Source organism: Protopterus annectens, chromosome 13.part0 (genome assembly GCF_019279795.1).
Source record: "Protopterus annectens isolate FY-2018-M chromosome 13.part0, PAN1.0, whole genome shotgun sequence".
NCBI lineage: Eukaryota > Metazoa > Chordata > Ceratodontiformes > Protopteridae > Protopterus > Protopterus annectens.
The window spans coordinates 617,772,249-617,798,401 of NC_056747.1; the positions used below are offsets into that span (position 1 = coordinate 617,772,249).

The following is a 26,153-nucleotide window of genomic DNA, read 5'->3' on the forward strand; positions in this document are numbered from 1 at the left end:
GAGGATTTTATACTGTCATTTTTTCTAGGCCTGGCACCAGTGCACCTACCAGGATTGGGCACTGTTTTTAATTCTGGATCTTGTGCACCCAGCTGTCTCTTTTTTATTTATTGGTTCAGTTTACCTAGCTGGGTGAGTTTGCCAATGATGCTTGAGTGGGGTATAGTGTCAAAAGCCTTGGCTAAGTCTAGGTAGGCTGCATGCACAGATTTCCCCCTGTCCCGGGCCTTGGTGACTGTCTCAATAAAGTCCACCAGGTTTAGCAGGCATGCTCTCCTTTTGACAAATCCAAATTGAGTAGGGTCATATGTTTTGAAATTACCTATATCTTTGTTGATAAGGTCCATGATGATTCGCTCCATGGCCTTGCAGATAAGGCTAGTCAGGCTAATAGGTTTATAGTTCCCGGGGTCAGTGGAATCACCACCTTTGTGGAAGGAGATAAAGGTGGCTGTTTTCCATTCAACTACAAAAAAGCCGGTGCTTAGACTGTAACTGAAAAGAGTACCCAATGCTGTTGCTAATTCTTGTTAGAGCCCATGTAGGATGCAGCCAGGGATGTTATCAGGACCCATAGATGCTGTGTTTTTGGCCTTAGAAAGGGCATTTATGACCTGTTCTTTAGAGATACAAGGTAGAGGACAGATGGTAGGGATGTCATGGGGTATGTATGGTGGGGACATGGAAGTGAGGTTTTCACAGAACCTGTTGGCTAACAGGTTTGATTGGCCACGGGCTCAGTATATGTGGTATCATTAACTACCAGTTTAGTGCAAATTTGGATCTTTCTTTTTATGTTATGGATGTAACTAAGGAAAGCCTTATGACCGTCCTTAGTTGAGGAAACTACTTTGGATTCGTAATTTGCTTTGGAGTACTTCACAAGAATTCTTATTTGTTTGTTTAAGCTGAGGAGTTTCCAGTTTAGGGAACACTCCCTCTGTCTCTCAGATAGCAATTTCTGCATCTTGTTGTAAAGCCTGTTAATGGCAGTTGTCCTCCAGACAGGTATGCTCTTCCTTGAAGAGCCTGTTTCGGTCCTGTCAGGTACAGCTGAGTCAATACAGTTATACAGTTGTTTGCATAAAGCATTGGTGTAGAACTTGGCATAATTGCCAGTTCCATCTGAGGGGTGAGGTGCAGTGAAGCTATTTATACCATCCTGTAAGAAGGTATTATCTGCTTTCTAGAAGTTTTTTAGTCTAGTTGCTTGTGTGTGTGTGTATGTGTGTGTGTGTGTGTGTGGGGGGGGGGGGGCAGGTCTGATAGTTACTTCGAATGAGACTGATTTCTGCTCAGACCTCATCAGGGAAGACCTCACATTAGGGGTGGTACAGTGGTCTGCCATATTGGTAAGCACCAGTTCCATGATGTTGGCGCCTCTTATGGGGGTGTCAGCCAGCTGGTCCAGGGCATTGGAGTTAATAAAGTCGAGGAACCTTTGGTCATGTGAATTTGAGCACAAGTAATTTACCCAGTCAATGGATGGATAGTTACAGTCACCCCAAACCATGGTGTTCGGATGTATTTTGATAGACTCAGGTAGATCCAAATAGGCAAAGTTGGTATCCTGATTCATGGAGGGGATCCTGTAGCTGGAATGACTTGAATAGGTGTCCTACCAACAGTTAATTTCACCTGAAGCATCTCTAGGGAATCATACTGTTTTACCAATCTGGAGGTGTATTTATCTTTAATTAATATCGATACACTGTCTCCTTTAGTTTTCTTGCCTTCAGTTTGTGGTCTGAAAGTTTGGAAGGAAGTGTAACCCAGTATGGCTGGAGTGCTCTCCACATCCTTGAACCAGATCTTTATGACTGTCTGCGTCTTCCAAGGTGAGGACTGCTGCCAGTGAGTGCAGTTTCATGCTAAGACTCCTAGTGTTTAACAGCATAACCTTGACATTGTTTTTTGATGAAATTTTTGCATTGGGGAATTTTGTCCTTCTTATTTTGTCTAAAAAGGCACTATGACTTTGGCAAGAGCCTTTACCAGTAGCCGAAATCCCAGGGGTGACAGATGACCATTTCTTGCAAAGCATCGAGGTCTATCGATCATGTCATCCCAGGCTGAGGAAACTGGATCCCCTTAGAATGACATCAGAAACAAAGCCAATTACTGAATTCAGTGATTTTTCTGTTTATATTGTGGTATCATCATAGGTGAGCGTAATGTGCTGGTCAAAGCTAGGGACATACCTGCCCTGTGACACATGATTAGAGAGCTGTCATGTCTGTCTTCATGTAGTCCAGGGAGGTACATCTCACGTCATTCACACCGACATGTAGTATGACTGAATTATAATGGTACTTGTTGTTGAGCGACTTTAGTGCCTGCGTGATCTGACGAATCCTGGCACCAGAAAGACAGCTGACTGTGACTTTCTCCTTGTTCAGCCTGGTGAGGAGGACATGTGTGTGTCTCACTATAGAGTCTCTTATGACTAATTATTTTCATTCCCTTCATTATCCTTCTAAGTATTAATGGCATAAAGTAGGATCTGTATTTTACTGTTTACCCATAAGTTTAACAAAGTCAACAAAATTCCAGTCTTTCCTAGTCACTTTTTTCTTGCAAAGCCACATTTCACATATCTGTTCTATATCCAGTGGATGGATGCTTTATAGTCTCACATTTATTCACTAATTCCAGTGTTGCTGATCTTCTCCATTTGCCAGTATGAATCTCTGGTTCAAGACCAAGACACTATTGATTCTTCTAGTTAGCTGCTGCGCTTTTTTCTGTCTCTTAAGCATTTTCCTTTGGAATAAAGAAAAAGATGTCACTGCTAAAGTCTTTATATGGGCTTTGTTGTCAGAATAATGAGAAGTTGAATCCCCTTCTGCTTGCTGGCTCACTCTTTGTTCAGTAAACTTTTTTATTTCCTCTTTAGCCTGTTCTGCATCAAAAAATGTCTTTGAACCTCCAAGAAAAAAATATTCTGAAGACAGCTGGCTGCTCTGAGAAAAATATTCTGAAAACAGCTGGCTACAGCAGCTTGAATCTCACACCTGCATCTCGATATTCCCTGATTGTTGGGATAAACTTGTTTCTCATTTGCCTGGTGTGCAGTAAATAACAATTTCCCAGAAACTCTATGTTGTCTCTAATGTTTAATGCTTTTCTTTACTTCTACTCTTTTGCCAGAATTAATGCTTTCTGTTGGTATGATTGCATCTTTGCTAATTTAGGTCTTGGCTGCTTTGTCACGACCAGGTTTGGAACATATACAAATCCCGCTGTGGAACACCAGTCCAGTTGCTTATTTGTACTTTAATAAAATCAGTAGAGTCTCTTTTTCCAGTTTCTTTGGTACAACAGAAACTCTTTTAAGTTTTCTGTTTGCTCACTGTCTTCTAACACTGTTAGTTTTTGAAACAGTTATTCTTGAGAAACCTAATACTCAGCCAGCCTTTTTATCTTTTCACCCTCTGATTTTTTGCAGTTTTATCGGTTCGTCTGAATAACTTGTTAAAGCTTCTATTTTTCCAGCTATTTGTTATATGAGTGAATATGTTCCATCAGTGTTTCATTTTAAATACCTCTAAGTACATTTAATTTCCTCTAAATTGCTGGAAGCCATCTCCTGTACCAAAGCTGGAGCTTGAATTGCTTTTTGCTGAACATCTGCAGGATTCTTCCCAGTCTGAGTTTTATCTTTTCCTTTTATGTGTTGATTTTTTTCAGGTTCTCCAAATTTTTCTTTAATGGCATCCAGGCAGTGTAATTATTAGCTGGAGGCTTAATTTAACCCAAACTGAGAGTCTCAGTAGCCTGTTTTTATTCAGATTGTGTTTTTACCCTTTCAGTAAGAGCGATGTTCCTGCTAACTGACACATCACTGACAATACCTTAAGTACGTACTCAGTGGTGAGAGACCTGGGCACACAGGTTGACAGCTGCCTTACCTTTGACCACCATATCTCCTCAGTGGTAAAAAGGGAATTCTATATTGCTCATCTCATAAGTAAGGACATTGCCTCCAGTAAAAAAAGAAGTTATAACCTGCCTGTACTCTTCCCTCATTAGGCCAATAATTAAGTACAACACCCCTTTTGGTATGTACCTTTCCAAGCACCTGCAGCAATTGGAGAGACCACAAAGGTTCCTCACAAGGAAAATTCAAAGTCTTCAGCATCTGTCTTATGTGGATCGTCTAAAATCACTATCACTTTATTCTGTTTCATGCAGACTACTCAGAGGCGATCTCTGCCTTGCATACAAGACTATCTCTGACCCTGCTTTATTGGAAATGCTGCATATCCGTAAGTCAAATGGCACACAGGTTTCTTGTTCTAAAACCTAAACATGGTATGTAACATTAATAGAACCTGCTGGAGGGACAGATTTGTTCCGCAGAGGTTACAACACCTTTGGAACAGACTCCCACTTCATGTCAAACAGAGCACTTCATTGGCCCTCTTCAGATGCAGTCTGGACGATTGGATGGTTAACCATATATACACCCCAGGGGTTCCACCTGTGTCCCTGCTGGACAAGGGCAATAGGTGCTGATTGTGGAAATAAGGGTACAACTTGGCTAGGCTTATAAGGGGCGTAGTGCCAATAGCCTAGTAACTTCCTATGATCCTATGAGAGATGAAATGAACCTGTTGACCAGTGTAGTGTACAAACATCTGGAAAGTCCTTCTGTTATAGCAGTTCTTAGAGCCCTATGGTACATGGTGCTACAAAACAGATGACTCCCTTTGCCTGACTCCATATGAGGAAGATTCATTGGAACATCAAAATCTATTTAGGCACGACTTTTCCACTCTCCATGCTTCCCAATTCCTCTCTTGCCTTTTATGAAGAAAGAAATCCTATGGTGGATAAACCAGATAGCACTTAATCCAGTTTCTCCCTTTCTGTGTTTTCTTTCCTCTAGAAGATAACAAATGCTTTTCATTTTGCCTGAGAAATATTTTCAGTGGGCATGAAAATCTAATGAATCTGATCCAGGCAAGAAAGGTGCAGTCACATAAACATCAAAGAGATGAAAGAGTGGTATTTGCCATGTGGACTGTTCACCAAACATCTCCAAGAACTTTGTAAGTCCTAATAGAGAATATCACAGTCGTGTGGTATATCAAAACGTTGGGGAAGAAAATCCATTTATCTTTGTAGGCTGGCTGGGATATTGTTACTCATCCAGTCTTTTTCTTCAGGCAACTTAGAGCCCATTGGAAAGTAATATAATGGCAGATTATATAAGCAGATCTAAGAGAGACCCTAACAAATAGATCCTGAACAGAGCTTTTTGTCTCCATTCTGAGCAAACCACTTTGACTGGTCAATACTAGTGTTCCTTGTTGGGAAGCATGGGAAATGTATGCTTTATCAGTCTCATGGAAAGCAAAATACCTGGATGTCTTCCCTCCCTTTCATTTCAAAGATCCTTCTGAAGATTCAGAAAGATGACCTAAAATGCTGCTTGTGACTCCCTTTCAGCCCAGACAACATTGGTTCTGCTTTCTTTTCTATTTGTTCAATGACAGAGACAATGTGTTAACCCACAGGCTAGGCATGTTTACACAGCAGAAGGGCTCTCTCATTCATCTGAACCTAGAATCACTGACTTTGACAGTTTGGATAACAGGGTTGTAACTTCCTTCAGACACCTTTCCTCTGAGGATGTGCTGTGGGTAATAAATGAGGTAAGGAAACTAACTAGAAGAAAATCAAATGCTTTTCTGTCTGGTGTCATAACACAGGACAGGACTCTTGTTGACTGGGTATCCCTATTATCCTTTAGTATTTGTGCGAAGTGCGTAACTCAGGCTAACATGCACCTTTATCAAGAGGCATCTGCCAGCCATTTCACCCTGCTTGCCTATAGATCCCCTTCTTTCTTCATGTTATGAGGTCACGGTTCCTAAATAGCAGCCTTCATATCAGGCCTCCAAGAAAATCCATCCCTTCTTTTTGGATCTGAACAGTGTCCGGGAAAAAATAGCTCTTGCTCTGTTTGAACCAGCCTGTTTTGCATATTTTAAAGTTCTTTACCTTGAAGACAGAACTGTTGTATCAGAGTTGTAAGTAAGCAATAATGCCCAACAGAGAGTGCGTTAATGTGTAATTAATGCCCACCCAGCGGCATCCGGCCTCTACACCCCTGGAAAGGCATTAATTAGATATTAACACACACCCTGGTGGGCATTATTGCACTTAGAGAATGGGCTCTCTGTGAAATTGTTGTTTTTTTAAAGTACTATATTATCTTTTGTACATATTTTTGATGTAAAAGAGTTCCTCCACTTAGTGTTTCAAACTTTCTGTAGTATATGTTAACGGTGTTGGAGGAAGCATTTTATAGCAAAAATATATATAAAAAATAATATGGTACTTAACAAAATAAATAAGTAAAACAACTATTTATAGAGAGCGCATTCTCTCTGTCTGTCATACACAGTTTCTTCCACTTTTCACACACACACATACATATACACACGCAATCCCCTCTGGTTTCATACTGGCATTCACTCACATAAGCATAACTCAACCTATTAGTACAAAAAATCTGGACAAAGTCAAAATAATGGTGGGACAATGCCCCAAAAATAGGGCCAAATTTTAAATATTGTTCTTATAAACTTAGAAAGTTGCTAAAACAAAAGGTCTTGTATTACGATGCATTTTCTGAAAGATATCAAGCATGAAACTCAAATGCCTGTCATTATTTGATGAATTCACTCCTCACTGATTTACCACAGAACTTCAGAAAACCACAGATTTTATGAGGAACAGACAAAAAATATGAGGAAAAAATCTGGACATTCTGTGAAAATTGTGGACAGTGGACAGCTATGCACACAGGACCATTTTCTCATTCTCTCTCGATCTCTCACACACAGTCTCCTCTGCTTTCACTACACAAGTTCACTCACACACAGAGACAGAAACATGAACATACTCATACACATACATACACTCACACAAACACTGTTTTCTATTATTTTTTTTTTACATTCGATAAACAGCAAAAGCGCTGCTTAGTGAGTGCAAAGTAATGGCAGCCATTAGTTTTTTTTTTTTCAGTCTGAGCTCCATGACAGCTTGATATGCTGCCGTGAAGTGGTGGATTTGTTTTTCAGCGGGCATTACCTGTAGATTAATACCCTGCTGGAGAACGGTCGTTCTCCAATCAGGGTGCTGATGTACAGTTTGCCCATTCTCTAAGCTCATTCTAAGGCTTATAAACGCTTATGTACTGTCCATCATTCTTGATTTTTCATAAGGATAAGGTTACCCTTAGGAATACCCCCTCTTTTATGCCTAAGGTGGTCACTGAAATGTCTTTAATTCAGTCTGTCTTCCTACATTTTTCCTAACCCACAAACTGGAGGGGAGATCCTTAATTTACTAGCTTTCCACAAGTAACTAATATTCTATTTGGGGAAGACAAACTCCAGCAGAAAATCTGACCAGTTGTTTGTTTCTTTTGAGGGAAAAGCTATATCTTCACGGTTTCTAAACAGACCATCTCCATGTAGATTTTTCTTGACATTTTCTTTTTTTTACTCTTTTTGTGGAAAAATCTGCCCACAGTTAGTCAAAGCTCACTCTGCTAGGCCAGTTGCATCATCTGGAGCTTTTTGCTAGGGTCTGGATTCTAGATCCATACTGAAAGCAGTCACTTAGTCATCCATTCACACTTTTACTATAAGAATGATGTTATTGAAGAGCCAGATGTGGTCTTGCTAGGGCCATTCTATGCGGGATATTGAACTCCAGTTCTTTGCCTCAAACCTCCTCAGCTTTGGGAATCCTTCTAGTTGTCAGCAGTACTGCATTAGTGATCTAATGAGGAGCATTGTAAAGTTGTGTAAGAAATTATTAACAGTGGATGTTCAAGTGGATCACTGTTGCAATATATCCACCCTCCTCCCTTCCTCAAAGTTTCAAACTTTCTGTCTTCCTTTGTCTGAAGAGCACCTTTACTTTTGTTATCTCCCTGTTTATCTCTGTATACCTGTGACCCTTTTCCTAGTGTGTTTCTTTCAGACAAATATTTTCCTGGGACAAGAAAGCTCTGAAGATTTTTGTTCTTGTATATCCCTTAAGTTCCAGATCATAATGTTGTGCATAGGTCGTAGGGCAGATGTATGTTGCAAGATTGACTTCAACAATTGGCTAAGCTTCTGGTGTCATTCTAAGGGAATCCAGTATTTGTCTGCCTGGGACGACATGATCGACAGACCACGATGCTTTGCCAAAGATGGCCTGCACCTGTTGCCCTTGGGATTCTGGATACTGGCTAAGGCTGTTGCCAACCCTATAGTGCCTTTTTTAGGCAAGGTTCAAATGACAAATCCACCACCGTAACCGGTACAAACAAGCAAAATCTGAGGGTAATGCTACTCAATGCTAGAAGTCTAAACCTCAAAATGCACTCACTCGAGGCACTCCTTAAAATGGAGAACATCGATATCTGTGCAGTGACAGAGACCTGGTTCAAAGCTCCAGAGAGCACCCCTGCATTGTATTACCAGGCTATAATTCATACCACACCTTTCGGCCACCTAACCCGGAACAAAGCACTAAAGGTGGAGGTGTGTCCATATTCATTAAGGATATCCACACCTCCAGGCTAGCTGCACAGCATAATGCATCCGAGATTATCCAAGTGCAACTAACTCTGGGCAAGACCGCAATCCAAATTGTAGCTTGCTAAAGACCCCCCACCATGCCCCAGGATTCCCACTCCTCATTTCTTGATACACTGTAAAGTATTAGGGTACAACCCAACACCCTAATAATGGGCGATTTCAACTACCCCACCATTAACTGGGAAAACTACTCATGTACCAACTCTTTTGCTCAACGTTTTCGGAATTCATAAATTCCAGCGCCTTGGATCAACTTATTCACACCCCCACCAGGGGCAGCAATATCCTAGACCTGGTCATTACCAACATGGGCAACCGGTGTTCCACACCAGAGGTCAATTCCTCGTTGGTCAGATCCAACCACAAGCTAATTACCCTAGACATCCACATCCCGTCCCCACCCTCAATTAGGGAAACCACCGTAAAAAACTTCTCCAAAGCCAACTTCACACTTCTTAAGACAGAAGTGGCAAACTTCATGACACACATGCAGACGGACAATAGAGGTACGACTGCTGAATCCTACACAAATGCACTTTAGAAGCACTTACACAAGTGCATGGATCATGCTATCCCTAATAGAAACATGATGCTATCCTCCAAAAAAAGGAAGCCAGTCTGGTGGTTCTCTGCCATAAACAAACTCTACAACAGAAGAAAGAAACTGTTGCAAAAAAGATTAAAATCCCATGACTGGAGGAACTCCCTGGTCAACCTCAGTAAGAAGCTGAGATCCCTCATAAAATCCTCCAAAGCTAGTTACGAAAACAAAATTGCCACTGACTCTAAAGACAACCACAAAGCATTCTATAGCTATGTCAAGAATCTCAATGGCAACACTCAGATCTGCTGTGAATTACAGCACAATGGCACTAAATATACAGAACCAACTGATATTGCCAACATCCTGGCAGATAGGTTCAGTGCTAACTTTACCCCCCTCTCACCCCCTAGAGGGCCCATCTCTATACCGGAAGAATGCAAAGTTCCTGTAATCACGGCTGCACAGGTAAGAAAACACACTCTCCAAAGCCAAGAACACAGTATCCATGGGACATGACAATATCCCAGGCTGCGTTCTACACGAACTACAGAATGAACTGGCACCCTACGTAAGTACCATGTTCAATCATAGGCTCACCTCAGGCTTTGTGCCCACTGAATGGCGCACCGCGACGGTTATCCCACTCCACAAAGGGGGAGGAGCCATGACGGACCCCGGGAACTACAGCCCCATTAGCCTGACGAGCCTGGTCTGCAAGGCCATGGAACGTATCATCATGGAACTCATAAACAAAGACATTGGTAATCTCCAAACTCTGGACCGTACCCAGTTTGTATTTGTAAAAGGCAGATCATGTCTCCTAAACCTGATTGACTTGTTTGAAGCAGTCACCAAAGCCATAGATGAGGGTAAGGTGGTTCACACAGCTTATCTAGATCTCGCCAAGGCTTTCAACACCATCCCCCACTCTGTAGTTATAGATAAGCTCACTAAACTAGGTATAAATCCCTATGTCACAAGGTGGGTTGCCAACTGGCTCATGGACAGAACCCACACTGTGAAAGTAGCAGACTCCAAATCCGACTTCAGACCAGTGACAAGTGGAGTACCACAGGGTTCAGTCCTGGGTCCTCTCCTGTTTGGTATCTACTTCTCTGAAGTACAGGCTAACGCAGAAGGTCTTTGGCTAACAAAGTTTGCAGATGACTGCAAACTAGGAGCCATAATCGAAACTCCTAACGATGTGGACATACTACAAAAGGGCCTCACTGAGACAGATGCCTGGTGTCAAAGCCATGGCCTGGAGCTCAGTGCCAAAAAGTGTATTGTCATCCCCTTTGGTAAAAACTCTGTACCCATAAACTACCACATAAGTGGTAGTCTACTTAATGCCGAAAGTGTGATAAGAGACCTTGGGACACAGGTGGACAGTAGTCTCTCCTCTGATAATCACATCGCAACAGTGGTCAGTAAATCCTTCTACGTGGCTCACCTCATCACAAAAGGTTTCTCATCCAGAAAAAAAGAGGTCATTGTTCCCCTCTACTCATCACTCATTAGACCCATTATAGAGTACAACGCCCCTTTTGGTATGTACCTCACAAGACATCTACATCAACTGGAAAGGCCACAGAAATACCTCACAAAGAGGATTACTGTTCTCAAACAGATGCCCTACACAGACCGTCTCAAAAAACTCCAGCTTTACTCCTTCGCATATCGCCTACTCAGAGGCGATCTCTGCCTAACATACAAAGCTATGTCAAACCCAGAGCTGTTGGACATGCTCCACTTAAAGAAATCCCAATCCCTCTGAGCTACACGCTCTAGGGACCCAAACCTTGTCACCACAATAAACAGAACATGCTGGAGGGATAGATTCCTGTCCCAGAGACTTCCCATACTCTGGAACAGACTACCTGTCTATGTCAAACAGAGCTCCTCATTAGCACTCTTCAAGAAAAATCTTGATGATTGGATGGGGAATAGGATATTCACCCCAGGGATCACTTCTGTGGCTGTGCTCGACAGGGGCACAGGAAAATGATTTTCTTGGGTGGCGAAAGCCAGGGTACCTTTTTGGCTAGGCTTATATAGGCCCTTGGGCTAATAGCCTAGTACCTACCTATGAACCTATGAAGAAGGAGCCTAGGCGTTTTTATTCTGGCTGGAATCATGGTATCCTAGACAGGATACCCCCCAGTTGTCAGTAAAACTGTAACAATGAGTGATCTGTTTGAACATTTACTGTTACTGTAGGTTCTTACTCAACTTTCATTAGATGAACTCTGCTTAAAAAAAGGGATAGTGGGAGTAGCAAAGGGTTTGGTCAGTTTGCAGAAATCCTTAAATGAGAGGTTTAGATCATCCTTGGCAAAACAAATGATTGTCGAGCATTTTGAACCAGGGGGACCATGCTGGACCCAAGTAGAATGACACCAGCTGTTTAGCCATTTGTTGAAATCAGTTATCTTTTCTTGGAATTTTGGCATCATTTTTGCTGAGGAGAGGATACCACTCAAGACCAAAGTGTTATCATTGATACAAGCATGCATAGCATGTTCCAGCAAGTTCTTCTGCATGGTTTTCATGAGTTTTTATGCCAGATTTTTCACTCCAGCATGGACTGTGATCATGTCATAGTTACACTTAGAGAAGGACAACGGCTGAAGGACTCTTGAAATATCAACAATCTTGGGTTCCAAGAGATAGCAAACTATAACTCTGTCCTTGCTGAGAAGAAGGTAGAGAGGAAGAAAAAGTCCAACTGGGCATTCCTAGACATTGGAGAAAGCATATGACAGGATCCCAAGACAACTGATTTAGGCAGTCCTGCAGTGGTCTGAAGTCCCAAAAACATTGATATAATTAGTGTAGGCTATGTACAAGGACCCAATGACTCAAGTATGAACAGTGCTTTGTGCAGATTATGTGGCATTACAGGTAGACTCTGAGCAAGAACTTCAGCAAAGGACAGGGGAATGGAATTCAAAACTGAAGACACATGGAATAAAACTGAGTACAGGTAAGACAGTTATAATGGCCGAAAATGGGGCGAGATCAGAAAAAGCTGAGAATTGAGATAGAAGGGAAAATAGTGGAACAGGTTAACAGCTTCATGTGTCTGGGAGGGGTGGCTGAGGAGAGGGGAAGTCTGAATGAGGAGGCCAAAGATATAATTAGAAGGCTTCAGACAATTGGCACAGAGTTTCAGGTGTAGTGTATGACAGAAGAATGCCGAAGATGCTGAAAAGTAAGGTGTACAAACAGTGGTGTGATTAGTACTACTGTATGATACAGAAAACTGGTCGTAAAGGCAAAGTAGTTGAGGAAGCTAGAGGTGATGGAGATGAAGTGCCTGAGATGGGTGGTAGAATACACACTATGAAACAGATGAAGAAATGAGGGTATCAGAGCAGAAGCCCAGTAGCTCCAGTTGCAGAGAAAGTTAAAGAGAATAAATTACGGTGGTTTAGGTACATGTGCAGGAAAGCAGAAGACAGTCTGGTGAAGAAGATTGGAACAGACAGGAAGAGGAAAAGAGGGGGGTCTAGTAAAGAGGTGGATGGATTGTGTGATTGAAGACATACGACAGTCAGGTATGACTGTCAAAGAAGGTAGGAGAATGGCACTGAATCAAGAGAGATGACAGCAGTTGACATGACACCCCGATCCCTTGTAGAAAATGGGGGGAAAGTGGGTTGTTGATGATAACGAATTCTGTCCTTGTTCATATTGGTGAGTATGGAATCAGTATACCTAACAATGGAGTTACCAGTTAGTATGATGCTTCCTGAAGTTGATTTATTCTTGTTAAGCTCAGATGTGTTGTGTTGTTTGTGACATGACGATGAAGAGGTGTGTGTAGTAGATATATTTGTGGGGGGGGGGGGGTTCACTGATACCTACTGTTTATTTGTCTAGAAGGCTTAGGTAGTAATTTCTTAATGGCATCAACATATGACTGTTTTGTGCTAATAGCAAGAGGATGTTGCATTTGTATGAGTGTGGGTGAAACAGTATGGTGCTCTGAGTGCATGAAATTTTGAGTGGGCTACCTCCAGATCAGCTATGCATTTAAACCTCTTGCAGATGGAATCAGCAAGAGTTCTTTTTCAGTGAGTATGTGTTCGTTATTATACTTTCTTAGGATACCAAGTACTAGAAGACTGACAATGGAAGGAAAGGTAGACTGCTGTTCCTCCATGCTGGCCAGAGCTATTATTTGTAGGATCTTGTGGAAAGAAATGTGGGGAAGAAGGACATAGGGAGATTACGCAGTCAAACTGAGCCTGTAGGAGATAGCAGTGTGCAGACCTGCGGAGCAGGCACCAAGCCTGTGCAGTTCCTCACAGATACACTCAAACTATTAAAGCTCAGGGCTAGCTGGTGGCAGTCACACAAGAGAGGAAGGAAAAAAAAGTTTTTTACACTGATGTCTGAGGAAAAACTTCAGTTGTGCATATGAATTCTAATCAACTACTACTACTACTACAGAGACGGTGCACTCAGCACAGTTGAGCGTAGCTCATCTCAGTATAAAACAGACAGTAGAAAGTCAAGACCAATGAAAAACAGATGTAATTTGGCTGGTGAGTGCTAGGCTACTGAGAAACAGCAGTAATCGATGTACTGTCGCTAAGCAACCATCACTGTTTCAAGATGGCTCCCATACCAGGCCTGAACCAAGACAGATGTATACAGTGCAGACAGTGAAATATGGCAAACAGTGAAATTAAGCAGAAAAAAAACAGTCAAAACAAGAGAAATTTGGCAGGATTACTTAAATGAATTTAAGTGGGTAGCACAGTGGTGCAGCAGTTAGCGTAGTCACCTCACAGCAAGTGGTTCTCCAGTTCGATTCTCTGCTGGGGTGCCTTCTGTGTTGAGTCTGTATGTCCTCCCCGTGTTCGCGTGGGTTTCCTCCGGGTGCTCCAGTTTCTTCCTACATTCCCAAGACATGCTGCAGGTGGATTGGACACTCTAAATTGGCCCTAGGTATGAGTGTGTGCTTGTGTATGCCTTCTGAGGAAGGTTGGGTGCCAGGCTGGCAACTTGACACTGTAAAACTCTACTGCCACTTGTTCTGAGGACCAATGATCTGCTGTGGCAACCCCTAACAAGAACAGCTGAAAGAAGAAGATGTCATGCATTATACTACCTACATAATACTTTTGTACAGTTTATCTACTCATAGGCTATGTATATGTTGTTAGAATGACTAAAATTGTCATTAATGATGTAACTGTATAGAACTGTCCAGATGTGTAGTATATCTTGTAACCTAACTTACAGTCTATCAACTTATTTTTGTATAGTAGTCCTCATGTCACTTGTACTGTTTTTGAACTATAATCTGTTTGTATTGCACTTTATGTGAAGCTTTTATCCCCGGGCCTCTGCTGAAAATGGATTCTGTAGACCCAGTCAGATCACCCCGGTAAACAAATGTCAAATAAAAATAAAATAAATAAATGAATTTAAGTGCAGTACAAATAATGTAGAAAAATGTCAAAACAGTTTTCCTGAGTTAAATATGGAATACCAAATGTTCAAAGTAGCTTTTGTAATGTTTCCAGCAGGAGCAGACTAGTACAGTTAAAACCTTTTCTAACAGACAGGAGGAATGCTAACCTGATCTCAGAATAAAGCAGACAGTATGAGGTAAAGATCAATGAAAAACAGCCATGATTCAACTGCTTAGTACTATGCTACCCAGAAATGGAGACAATATACTCTCATTCCAGTATATTGAACTTGTCTTTGGCTAGAATGGACTCTTTTCTATATCATTCTTCTGCCTTGATATGAGAAGAGTGAACTGCAAGAGGTGCAGCATCAGCTCCCCCACTGAGCACAAATGCTTCTCAGGCTGGCGGGACTATATGGCCCTTGGCTGGTCTGCTGGAAGCCATGCCAGACTTCATTGATTTACTGGAGTAGCCCCTTACATGACTTGATTTGTGGTCTAAAGTAACTCTGGTTCAGGTCTCCATCCCATGATTTTCCCCAGGCTCAACTGGGACAGCCAGTCCTGACTGAAGGGAATAGGATGCTTAAGGACTTGTCATGCCGGGTTAATTGACTGTGGGCCTAGACATCATATAAATATTTAATATCTGATGACAGCTAGCGTTACTGGTATAAGAGAAGATCCTAAGGAAATATGATCTGAAGTTTGCATTTGCCTTGCACAGGCATCTCTTATGTATCCTGCTTTCAGATGGCACAAAGTCACAAGGCTCCCAGTCAGTAAGCATCACTGAATATCTCTCCTTTGCTTGTCTTTTCAAAGACCATGTTCAAGCTTACGCCTACTGGTAAGAGGGAGTGTAGGAATTTTCTTCTTTTCAGACTTTGGTGAGGAGTCAGGATGTATAGGCCATTGTCTCTAAGACAGAAGAGAGTAGTGAGTCCACCCTGTGCCTACCTGCATGCTGGATCACCCTTCCTTTGAAAAACTCTCAGGATTTTTAGGAATAGCTTAGAATAATCCTGAATCCGTGTTTCATCCTACCAGTGTCTGGGAGTGTATTTTGTGAGGATGCTTGAATACCCTCCCCTAAAGCCAGACATTAGAAATGTGATTCTGGCAACCTGGAGGCAGAATATCTCAAATCACTTTGGCAACTAAAAAACTATGCTAGGTATATGCCCCTGCATGAATGGGAAGAGCCCCTTACAAGGCACCATAAAACTGACTGCTATACAATCTCTGTCTTTCAGCATAAGTCCCAGAGAAAATGGGGACTTACTACCTTATGACCAAGTAAGGGATCACAGGCTTTGGACGGAGTTGTTAAATGTTTTCTTCTATTCCACATTTGGGTCAGGTTACTTTTTTGATTCACTTTTCTACGACACCCTCCCCTTAGCTCTGTTGCAGTTAACTTGCTCTGCAAAAGTGCGCTCTCATAGAAGTGAAGGGGAGACAAAATTCCCTTTTCTCCTCTTAGAATAAAATTTTACTCAGCCAAACAAGCAAATTGAGAGATATAGACATTTCTGGGGCAAAGCGCGTGGCTAATGAGAATTAGTCACTGCCTTGGACTGCTGCATTAGCATGCAAGTTTCAAAGCATGACTCCTCTCTGTTTTGCAGCCCCTCAAGAAGAAAACCTCAGTGGGAGAGCTGTTTGTGATGCTGAAAACTTCTGAGATAAGGCTTTCACATCATCATAAGCCTTTCTGAATTCCCCATAGTCTTTTCCATTATTTTTTCATTCTCTGATACCCACTTCATGCACTGCTTGGGTACAAGGCAGAAAAATTAAATGTGAGAGTGTTCAATCTCGCCGTTTGTTCTTACACACGGGTTCGGAGCCGATCTTCGGCTCCGAGTCGGCCGCAATGCAAAGCTCTGCATCTCAGAGAAGCTCGAGACCAGACTATATCCCACAATCCTCCCTGCCATTACTCAGATCTAGTTTGCCGCTGCAACAGATCGGATCGAGGCGAGCTCGGACCAGAGGAGAATTTGATAACTTTTTGCTTTTTTCAGATAAGCTACTTCTTTTTTTGTAAAAATAAGTTTCTAAGAGTTAGTATAGTATAGAAGCGTGTGCGTGTGTTATTATTATTATAATATTGCTCAATATTATTCTTAAGGCACCTTTTTGAGGCCTACTTTTTTTCTCTTGGTGTGGCTTTTTTTTGAGTGTTCTTTTACAATTATATAGATATTCACTTTATACATATATAGAAGTTAGTTAATTAGTTTTTGATAGTCTTTTTCTTGTTATTAAACCTAGTTAATTGTCATTACTTCTACTACAGTCATGCCGGAGAAAGCTAAATCCGGCTTTAAAAGATGTCAGTGTGGGCAGAAAATGTCTATCACTGACAACCACGCGTCCTGCGTTTACTGTCTTGGCCCTCTCCACCTGCAAGAGGATTGCTCTATATGTCATTCCTTTAGTGGGAGGGTCATGACAGATAGACGCAGGAAGCTTATAGATAGAGGGTTGCTTAAGTCTGCCTTTCAAGAGGCTTTAGACAAATCGGTTCAGGCTTCTAAGTCCTCGAAGGGGTCGAAGATGTCGGAGCCCATGTCATCGGCTCCGAGTACATCTTTGAAGGTTCGTTGGCCGGTTCCACAGACCTCGGGGCCGAGCGTCGAACGTTTATCTTTCACTGAGCCCCAGATCTTGGAACCGGTGTCGGAGCTGCCGCCACCGTCCATTGTTCGGACGGTGCCATCTTCGGCCCCTTCGACCCATTCTTCCAGACCGTTATCTGAGACAGATGTGGATCGTGTCGTGCAGAAACTCATGGAAAACACGGCCCTTTCCAAGTTGATTGCAGTTTCCTCCCAATTGGTGTCGAAACTAGAAGGGCTCCCCATGTCTCCAACAGGTCCTCCTTCGAGACCCATCCAGCTCTCGGAGCCAGGAGAGGATGAGCTGATGATAGTGGAGCCCTCGGTGCCGAAACCGTCCATTGCACGATCGACACCATTGACTTCGACTCCTTCGGAACCGGTAGGTGAGTCGCGGAGCCGACGGTCTCTCCTCGGTTCCGGGACCGAGAGTCGTACCGACCTTTCGGTGCTGACTCTCCCTCTCGGGGCCTCGGCGCAGATTGGCTCGGCTCCGTCCTCGGGGTCGGAGCCCACGGCCCCCGTGTCTGGGATGCTCCCGTGTCCTTCGGAACCGGGGGAGTCCTCGGCCCGGGGTTCAGGGGCTTTTGACCTTATGAGGAAGGTATTGTCTGCACAGACAACCACTTCAACAGAGGCGTCTTCTCCTTCCCCTAAAGGGCCACTTTCTGTTTCTGCCCCCATGACCCATCCAAAGCGTAGAGCCCCATTGCCTCAGCCACCCCCAGAAAGTTCCCCCTGTTCCTTGGAGGCCTCACCGGAAGCCCCCTCTGATGAGGTCCTGAGGAAAAGGTTGTGCAAGAGGAGGCACATAGATTCCCCGCAGGAATCTCTAACGTCTGACGCCGACTTGGATGAGGCAGAGGGGTCCCCAAAATCACCCTTTGAGGATGTGTCATTTGCGGACATCCTGGAGATCTTGAAACAAAGGGGTGATTGGCAGTCCCTAGCCCCCACTGAGGACAAGTCGGTGCTGCTGAAGGCTTTTGGGGCTCAACCTTCTACCTCCTGGGTGACTCTGCCCTTCGATGAATTAATGGAATTGATTGCTCGAAGGGCGTGGGAGACACCTGACACAGTGGAACCAGTCCCTCGAAAACCAAGCAAATTTATCACCACCCCCCAGGACAAGACTTATCTCACCAAGGAAGTTCCGGTCGACGCTATGGTGGTGGCGGCAGCCACGAAAAAGGAGATGTCTGAGTCTTCCTCATTTGTTCTTCCTCCTAATAAGGATTCTAGGACTATGGACAGATACGGGAAGCGCGTTTTTAGTTCAGCGACTTTTTCCATGCGTTCACTAAACTATTTGACACATTTCACACGTCTACAGAGGGATCTCATCAAGGAGCTGACAGATACCCTCCAGGGTAACACAGATGCTGCTGTTTCAGATAAGGTAACAGCACAACTTAACACCCTTACCTCCATAGCAAACTCATCCATGAGGCTCATCTCGTATGCTGCCGAAGGATCGAGTAGAGCTGCAGCTTCAGTGATTGCTCTTCGAAGACAATCCTGGATGCAGCTGTGCTCCTTTGCGGAAGCCTTCAAGTCTTCCTTTGCCAACGCCCCCTTTGATGGTGCCACACTCTTCGGGCCCAAGGTGAAGGAGACTCTGACTCGGTGTGAGCAAGAGGGAAAGACCCTGTGTGCTGTCGGGGTCCGTTTTTCCGCTCCAACTAGACCGTACCCCAAAGGGCAATGAGGCGGGAAAATGTGGTTCCGTAAGACTCAGGGATCTTTCCAAGCCACACAGAGTGATGCCCCCTCCAGAGGCAGAGGGGGGGTAGAAATGGAAGATGCCACCCCGGCGGCAGAGGGGGTCCGCATAACCAAGGCGACAGGGATACCGTCCCTGGGAAGCCTTTCCAGCACTCCTGAACGGAGGCCCGGCTGTCCTGCTCTGGAGGCAGTCGGGGGTCGCTTGGCTTTATACCCACAGGCCTGGCTAAATATTACTTTGGATTCCTGGGTAAAAAGCATTATAACCAGAGGATACAAAATCCCCTTCATATCAACTCACCTCAACAATGAAGGTTTCCAGATATGCCACCCCATCTGCGAAGCCCAGCAGCAATAGAAATTTCAAAGCTGCTCAAAAACAGAGTCATCCAACCAGTCCCGGCGGACCAAAGAGAATCCGGAACTTACTCAAGGTTCTTTTTAGTTCCAAAAAAGACAGGGGACTGGAGACCAAATTTAGATCTCAGCAATCTCAACACCTTCGTGAAGAAGGAAAAGTTCCGGATGGTCACGCTTCAGTCGATCCTTCCATTTTTACAGAAGGACGATTGGATGTGCTCGATAGATCTCAAAGACGCGTACTACCACATCAAGATGGCCAGACCGTCCAGAGATCACCTGCGCTTCCGGCTGGGAGCCAGTCATTTTCAGTTTCGAGCTCTGCCCTTTGGACTCGCCTCAGCCCCCAGGGTATTCACCAAATGCATGGCAGTAGTTGTGTCTCACTTGAGACGACAAGGATTCCAGGTGTTTCTCTATCTGGACGACTGGCTCCTCACCGCTACCACCAAGCGTCGCTTCATACAAGTCAGAGACTACACAGTCGACCTTTGTTCCCACCTAGGGATTTCGATAAACTTCGAAAAGTCTTGCTTATCGCCCTCACAGCATATTTCATTCATCGGAGCAGACCTAGATACACGATTAAGACTGCTAAAGCTCCCTCCAATAAGGGCGTCAACCCTCAAACAACAGGTTCTTCTTCTACTACAGAGCAAGAAAGCCCCGGCCAAACTGGTGTTGAAAGTTTTGGGACTAATGGCAGCGTCCCTGATCGCAGTTCCTATGGGAAGATTACACATGAGGATCCTCCAATGGCTGCTTTTCGCACAGTGGTCATTCCAGCACTTACCCCTAGCGCACGAGATTCTGATAACAGACTCTTGCAGACGAGATCTCTCATGGTGGGTGTACAGTCAGGATCTCACTATGGGTCGTCCGTTTGTTCTACCCAGTCCGACGGCCACAATAACCACTGACGCTTCTCTGATAGGGTGGGGGGAGTCTATTTCAGGGAAAAACAGTCCAAGCAGAATGGTCTTACATGGAGTACAGCCTGCACATAAATGTTCTGGAGCTGAGGGCGGTGTTCCTGGCGTTGCAACACTTCCAAGCCCTCTTACCTCTAGGAACGGTAGCAGTTCAGACGGACAACATGTCTGTGGTCTGGTACATAAACAAGCAAGGGGGAACCAGGTCTTACCCGTTATGCAGAGAGGCCATGAGAATTTGGCAATGGGCAGAGTCCACGGGTCGTTTTCTGATAGCAACGCACATCCTGGAGTCATCCAACGTCATTGCGGACAGGTTGAGCAGAGCCATCCTGTTACCTCACGAGTGGTCCCTCAATCCACAGATGGCGAAAAAGATCTTCCGCAGAAGGGGCCAGCCTTGCTGCGATCTATTTGCTTCCCCGTTGAATGCAAAATGCAGAAGCTACTTTGCCCTTCTACCCCCTCCGGGGGATGTCCCCAGGGAAGCACTGATACACGATTGGCCCCCGGGTCTCCTATATGCATTCCCACCTACTCCTTTGATTCCCAGATTTCTACAGAAAGCCAGGAACCTGGAATGGACAGTAATACTCATAGCCCCATTCTGGCCTCGGCAGATATGGTTCCCCTTTCTTCGAGCCCATCAAACAGAGGAACCGTGGATTCTGGACCCAGTACCAGATCTGCTGACCCATTCGTCAGGAGTTCCTCACCTGTCTCTTCAGTCCCTCAAACTAGCAGCTTGGCTGCTCCGCTTCCCTGCCTAGCCAGGTCTGATCTACTTTCTCCGGCAGTTCAACACATTCTGGTTGCTTCTCATAAGGCTTCCACTACAAAACTGTACAGGAGTAAATGGAAACGCTTTGTATACTGGGCGTCTAGCCAAAACTTAGACCCTCTGGTAGCTCCTCTACATAAAGTATTGGAATTTTTATCTATCCTCTTTCACGAAGGAGCCTCTACTTCCACACTAAGAGTACAGATGGCGGCCATATCGAACTTCCATATTGGTGAGGACGGTTCTCCCATTATGTCTCACAGACTTTGTAAGGCTTTTATGAAAGGAACCTTCCATCTTCGGCCGCCCGTCAGGAAGCCTTTCTTTCCATGGAGCTTAAATTTGTTACTGCCACAACTCATGTTGCCACCCTTCGAACCTGCTTCGTCCTGCCTCCTAAAGTTCATATCGTGGAAGACACTTTTCCTTGTAGCTGTTACTTCAGCTCGAAGAGTTTCAGAGCTGCAAGCATTATCGGTCAGACCACCTTACTTGATTTTCCATCCAGATAGAGTCTCTTTACGTACAAATCCATCTTTCCTTCCAAAGGTATGTTCCGTCACAAATATTAACCAATCCATAGAACTCCCTACCTTCTTCAAGAACCATACTAACAAGTTGGAGTATATGCTGCACAAGTTGGATGTTCACAGGCAGTTAAGATTTTACTTGGATAGGACTAAAACTTACAGGAAGACAGATCAGCTCTTTGACGCGTTTGCAGACAATAAAAAGGGCATGGCAATTACAAAACGTACATTATCTAAATGGCTTGCTGATTGTATAGCCTTTGTATACTCTAAGTCAAATCAGTCCTTACCTACCAAACCTAAGGCCCATTCTACCAGATCCATTTCCACTTCCTTGGCTCATGCAGCTCGCTTGCCTTTGGGCACCATTTGTGCAGCAGCCACGTGGTCTACGCCACATACTTTCATCACTCATTATAGAGTTGACAAAGCCTCCAAAGACAGGACATCTTTTGGTTCCACTGTGCTTAGGAACATTCTTCCATGAGTTACTCGGGGTGACGGAGCTAGGGACGCTACCCGTGTGTAAGAACAAATGGCGAGATTGAACACTCTCACATAAAGAAGTTATGTCCTTACCATAACGTTCCATGTGGAGTGTTCATCTCGCCTTTGTTCTTACATTACCCCCCACACACACACACACACACACACACACACACACACACGTGTTTTGGAAGAATGGGTAGGACTAGATTCTGATTGAAATGTCGTAACCCCTTTCAGGGTATATGGTCCTGTGTCTCATGGGGTATATGCTACTACCCTTAGTTATTTACTATGGTGAGAGAGTGTCTCTGGATGCCTGAGAGAGTGTGTAGTTCTTGCACCTGAGGTATTGGGTTATCGGTCTGGTTTGTTTGCAAACTAGATCTGAGTAATGGCAGGGAGGATTGTAGGATATAGTCTGGTCTCGAGCTTCTCTGAGATTCAGAGCTTTGTGATGCGGCTGACTCGGAGCCGAGGATCGGCTCCGAACCCGTGTGTAAGAACAAAGGCAAGATGAACACTCCACACGGAACGTTATGGTAAGGACATAACTTCTTTTTTTTGGACATAACACCAGCCTATGGCAGATGGTCTTTTGCACATTTTAATATTGTATTGCACAAGTCTGTTTTTGTAATTCTTATGTGCTTATATTCTTAAAGTTTCCTCTTTATCTGTAGCTAGACTGCTTTTTGCTTACTGCATATCTTTTTTTATTTTTATTTTGTGGTAGTTTTCTGAGAAACACGATATCTTACAAAATGTGGACTTAAACTTCATGTTGTATCTTTTAGTAATAAATCTGTTTGTTTTTTTTTTTAAGGAAGAAATGTGGTATTTAATTGGCCATCAGTTAAAGATAGTGGAGATCGATCTGGGATTCATACACTCGGTTTCACACCGTTTATCAGGTATAAAACCATTATGTTTTTGACTTTTTAATCAAATGAGTTTGTACTGATTCACATATGAAATGCTTACTGATAATATAATTCTAAGATATATTTTCATATTTCAGCCTCATGGCTTGTGGAACAAGAATGCATTTATTAACTTTTCTTACAATTACTGTTGGATATATGCATTTTATAGCCTTGCCTTCATTTTACAGTGCCAGTTTCATCTATCATCAGGTAAATATTTTCTTTCTCTACTGTGTTTTGGTCTTAGATTTCAATTAGCAATAATCACCCCCTCAGGCAAGCCCCATTGGCTATGATACTGCCACTGCACAAAGCTACTGTGTTTTAGTCTTGATCCTGCTGCATATCAGTCTAAAGTTCCATGTTTGGTATATACATTTAAATCAAATAATTGTCCCCATGACTGTCAGATTTTTGTCAGGATTGGCACCAGCATTGCCCATATTGTGTTATGGAGAATCATGATGTCATGCACTGCCATAGGTGCCAGCATTTTAATTCTGCCACCTGGAGATGTTGAAGACAAGAGAAGAGATCCTCTTCATACTGATCACTGACGCAGTAACCTTAGCTATATGGGGTATATCCTGCCAAGAATATAATAGCCGGCCAGCTTCCAAAGTTTCAGGGCACTTTTCTCGCATTCAAACTGTCAAGCAGCTTGAACTGACTTAAGACAAGTTAAGCCTTTCAGAGCTTAGCTGCCACCAAAGACTATGCTCCTCAGAGGCTTTTGATGAACAGTAGTTGGCTTGTGCTTTTCTTCGTTGGGCAGACAAGTTCCCTTTGGGGAAAAAAGTTTCCATTTTCTTAAATTTTGTTGACGCCTTATTGCTTTCCTCTTCAGGAAAGTTATTTTAATGCTAGGAGTGTTGTTCTTCAAAAAACTGTCTCAAGACTGTAACGTTCTTGTAAACAGAGCACTCATTTCTTTCTGTCAGTTTAAAATTAGTGTATACTAGCTGACCATGTAATTTTTGGGAGAAATTGTGTTTATTTTTCCTTTGTGGGGCTGCCTTAGTGTTTTAAAGTGCTTTTTACTGTGCTTTTTTTCTGTCAACAAAATACATTTTGTGAAATGATAATTTTACTGGCATTTGCTGCTTGCATTCCCCAGGAAAGAGGCACCATTTGCAGCTTAACCATGGAACAATGTACCAGTCCTACAGTCGGTCCTTCTTCCAGTCACAAAAAGAAAAACTTAAGCAAACAGCCTTTGCCACCACAGCAGAGAACCCATATGCCTCAGCCACAGGTGGGTGAATCTACCATGCCCTCTGCAGCTGTTGGGGACCCCTCAGTGGGAAAGGGAGAGTCACTTTTGTTGGTCCTGGGAGAGAGAACAGGGAAAGTTTACTTGTTGTTTCAAAATGCTGTGCCCATCCCTGGGGAAGCAGCTGTTGTCATTGGTAATATGACTGGACCCATTTTTCCTGTCAAAAAGAAACAGAAAACCATGCATATGTCTACTCCCCCTCAAATTTCTTTGGCTAGGAGTACTTCACTAGGACTGTCTCAGGGCTTAGTTCAGCCTATTGATCCTTCTTGTAAAGTGGTTTCTGTTAAAAGAAAGAGGGGTTCTTCTTTTCCTGAAGAGATTCAAGATTCTGAGTCTGAACAGGAAGTTCTGATTTAGAACTTCTGATACAGACTCAAAGGAGCACTCAGTTTCTGATTCTCCTCGCGGAAGTTTCTCTTTCTATGAGAATATTGCTAGTATGTCCCAGTGTTTTCAGTGGGAGAACACTGAGGTTTTTCAGTACCTCAGAAAATACTGTAAGTTATTACAGAAGAATTTTACAGAACCTACTCCCATTCCTCCTGGCCTCTCCGGCTTAGAAGATGTGTATCTTACTGCCTTCAGTTTTCATGATAGTCAACCCGCTTTCTCTAAAAAGGCAAATAGGATGTATAAAGTTCCTTAGTTTTAAATTTTTATATTCCCAAACCTGAACCTGCAGCTATAGCCTTATTTGATTCCATTGTTGATAAGCACTTAGTTAATTCCAATCCTACTGTTTTTAATAAGGATGGGAAAATGATTGCTAGGTATGGGGGGAAAAGTATACATTTCTGCTACTTTGATTTTCAGCATTTTGAATTATCAGGCTCATATGTTAATGTTTGTTCTGGCAAATTGTGAAAGTATGATTAATGTTTTATATATGTTTTCTTCTTGTGAAGAAAAATATGCTTTAAATAACTTTTTTTTTTTTTTGCACAGGTCACTACTCATCGTTTGCAGAGTGTCTGTGAGTCTGTTGACAGTCCTTCCAGGGCTATGGCCACTTATACTCCGATACTGTTTCAGGAAAGTTTTCTTGGCTACATCCTCAGAACCTCCCAGATGATGTAAAAAATTAGATTTTAAATTCTCTTTGGATAGAGATTTAGTGTTTGGCCCTTCTGCTGCAGATGTGATCAAAAAGTGTGCTGAAAGGGGCAAGCTGATCAGGGAATCTCTAAAGATTTTTCAGGCCTTCATTTCCAAATTGTTTAAGGCAGTTTCTTTCTCCTCATCTAGTTTTGGCAAAAAATAGATTAAACAGCCTCAACAGAATTCGGGTAAACAGATGTTTAAGAAGACACAGCAAGTTGATTCCAAAAAAGAAGTCTCAAACTTCCCAAAACCAAGTACAGTCCAACAAGTCTGAATGACTGTTCAAGAGAATTTGTGACCCCCTCCCACCCTAGCCCCATTTCTCTTCCAAAAAGTCTTGAGTCTCCATTTTTATATTTAGCAAGAAGTCGTTTCAGACAAATGAGTTCTAAAATCATTCATCAAGGTTACAGAAGTGGGAGGAAATTCCTCCTTCACAGGGGGGGGGGGGTCATTCCTCAGCCTGCAGATCAGGCTGTTTTGTTTCCACCTGTTCTTTATCACATGCTGTCCCAAGGAGAGATACAACCAATTCCTCCATCCCAGGCAGGGAAAGGGTTTTATCCAACAATGTTCCTGGTTCCAAAGAAAGAAAATGCTTAAAGGCCAGTTCTGAATCTTTCTTTCCTAAGCATGTTTGCGATTGTGCCATAATTCAAAATGTTGTCATTTCACAACCTGTTACCTCTTTTTCCTCTTTCAAGTTTCCTGTTAACATTAGACTTAAAAGATGCTTATCATCATATCCCTATTTATCTAGACTTCAGATGTTTCATAAGATTTTGTGTGTTTGAATCACATTATCAGTTTTCTGTCTTA

General features: G+C 43.2%; 1 protein-coding gene and 1 pseudogene across 3 annotated transcripts in view; one reads left to right on the plus strand and one right to left on the minus strand.

Annotated features, from left to right (window-relative positions):
- Positions 1-26,153, plus strand: part of TEX14 (testis expressed 14, intercellular bridge forming factor) — a 3,435,352-nt gene that overhangs the window by 2,425,405 nt on the left and 983,794 nt on the right. For all 3 annotated transcript variants that reach the window (XM_044054283.1, XM_044054282.1, XM_044054281.1), the window contains one exon: positions 22,855-22,942. In XM_044054283.1, the coding sequence (XP_043910218.1) occupies positions 22,855-22,942 (88 nt within the window). The remainder of the gene's footprint in view (positions 1-22,854; positions 22,943-26,153) is intronic.
- On the minus strand, positions 23,121-23,270 carry LOC122788473 (annotated as a pseudogene).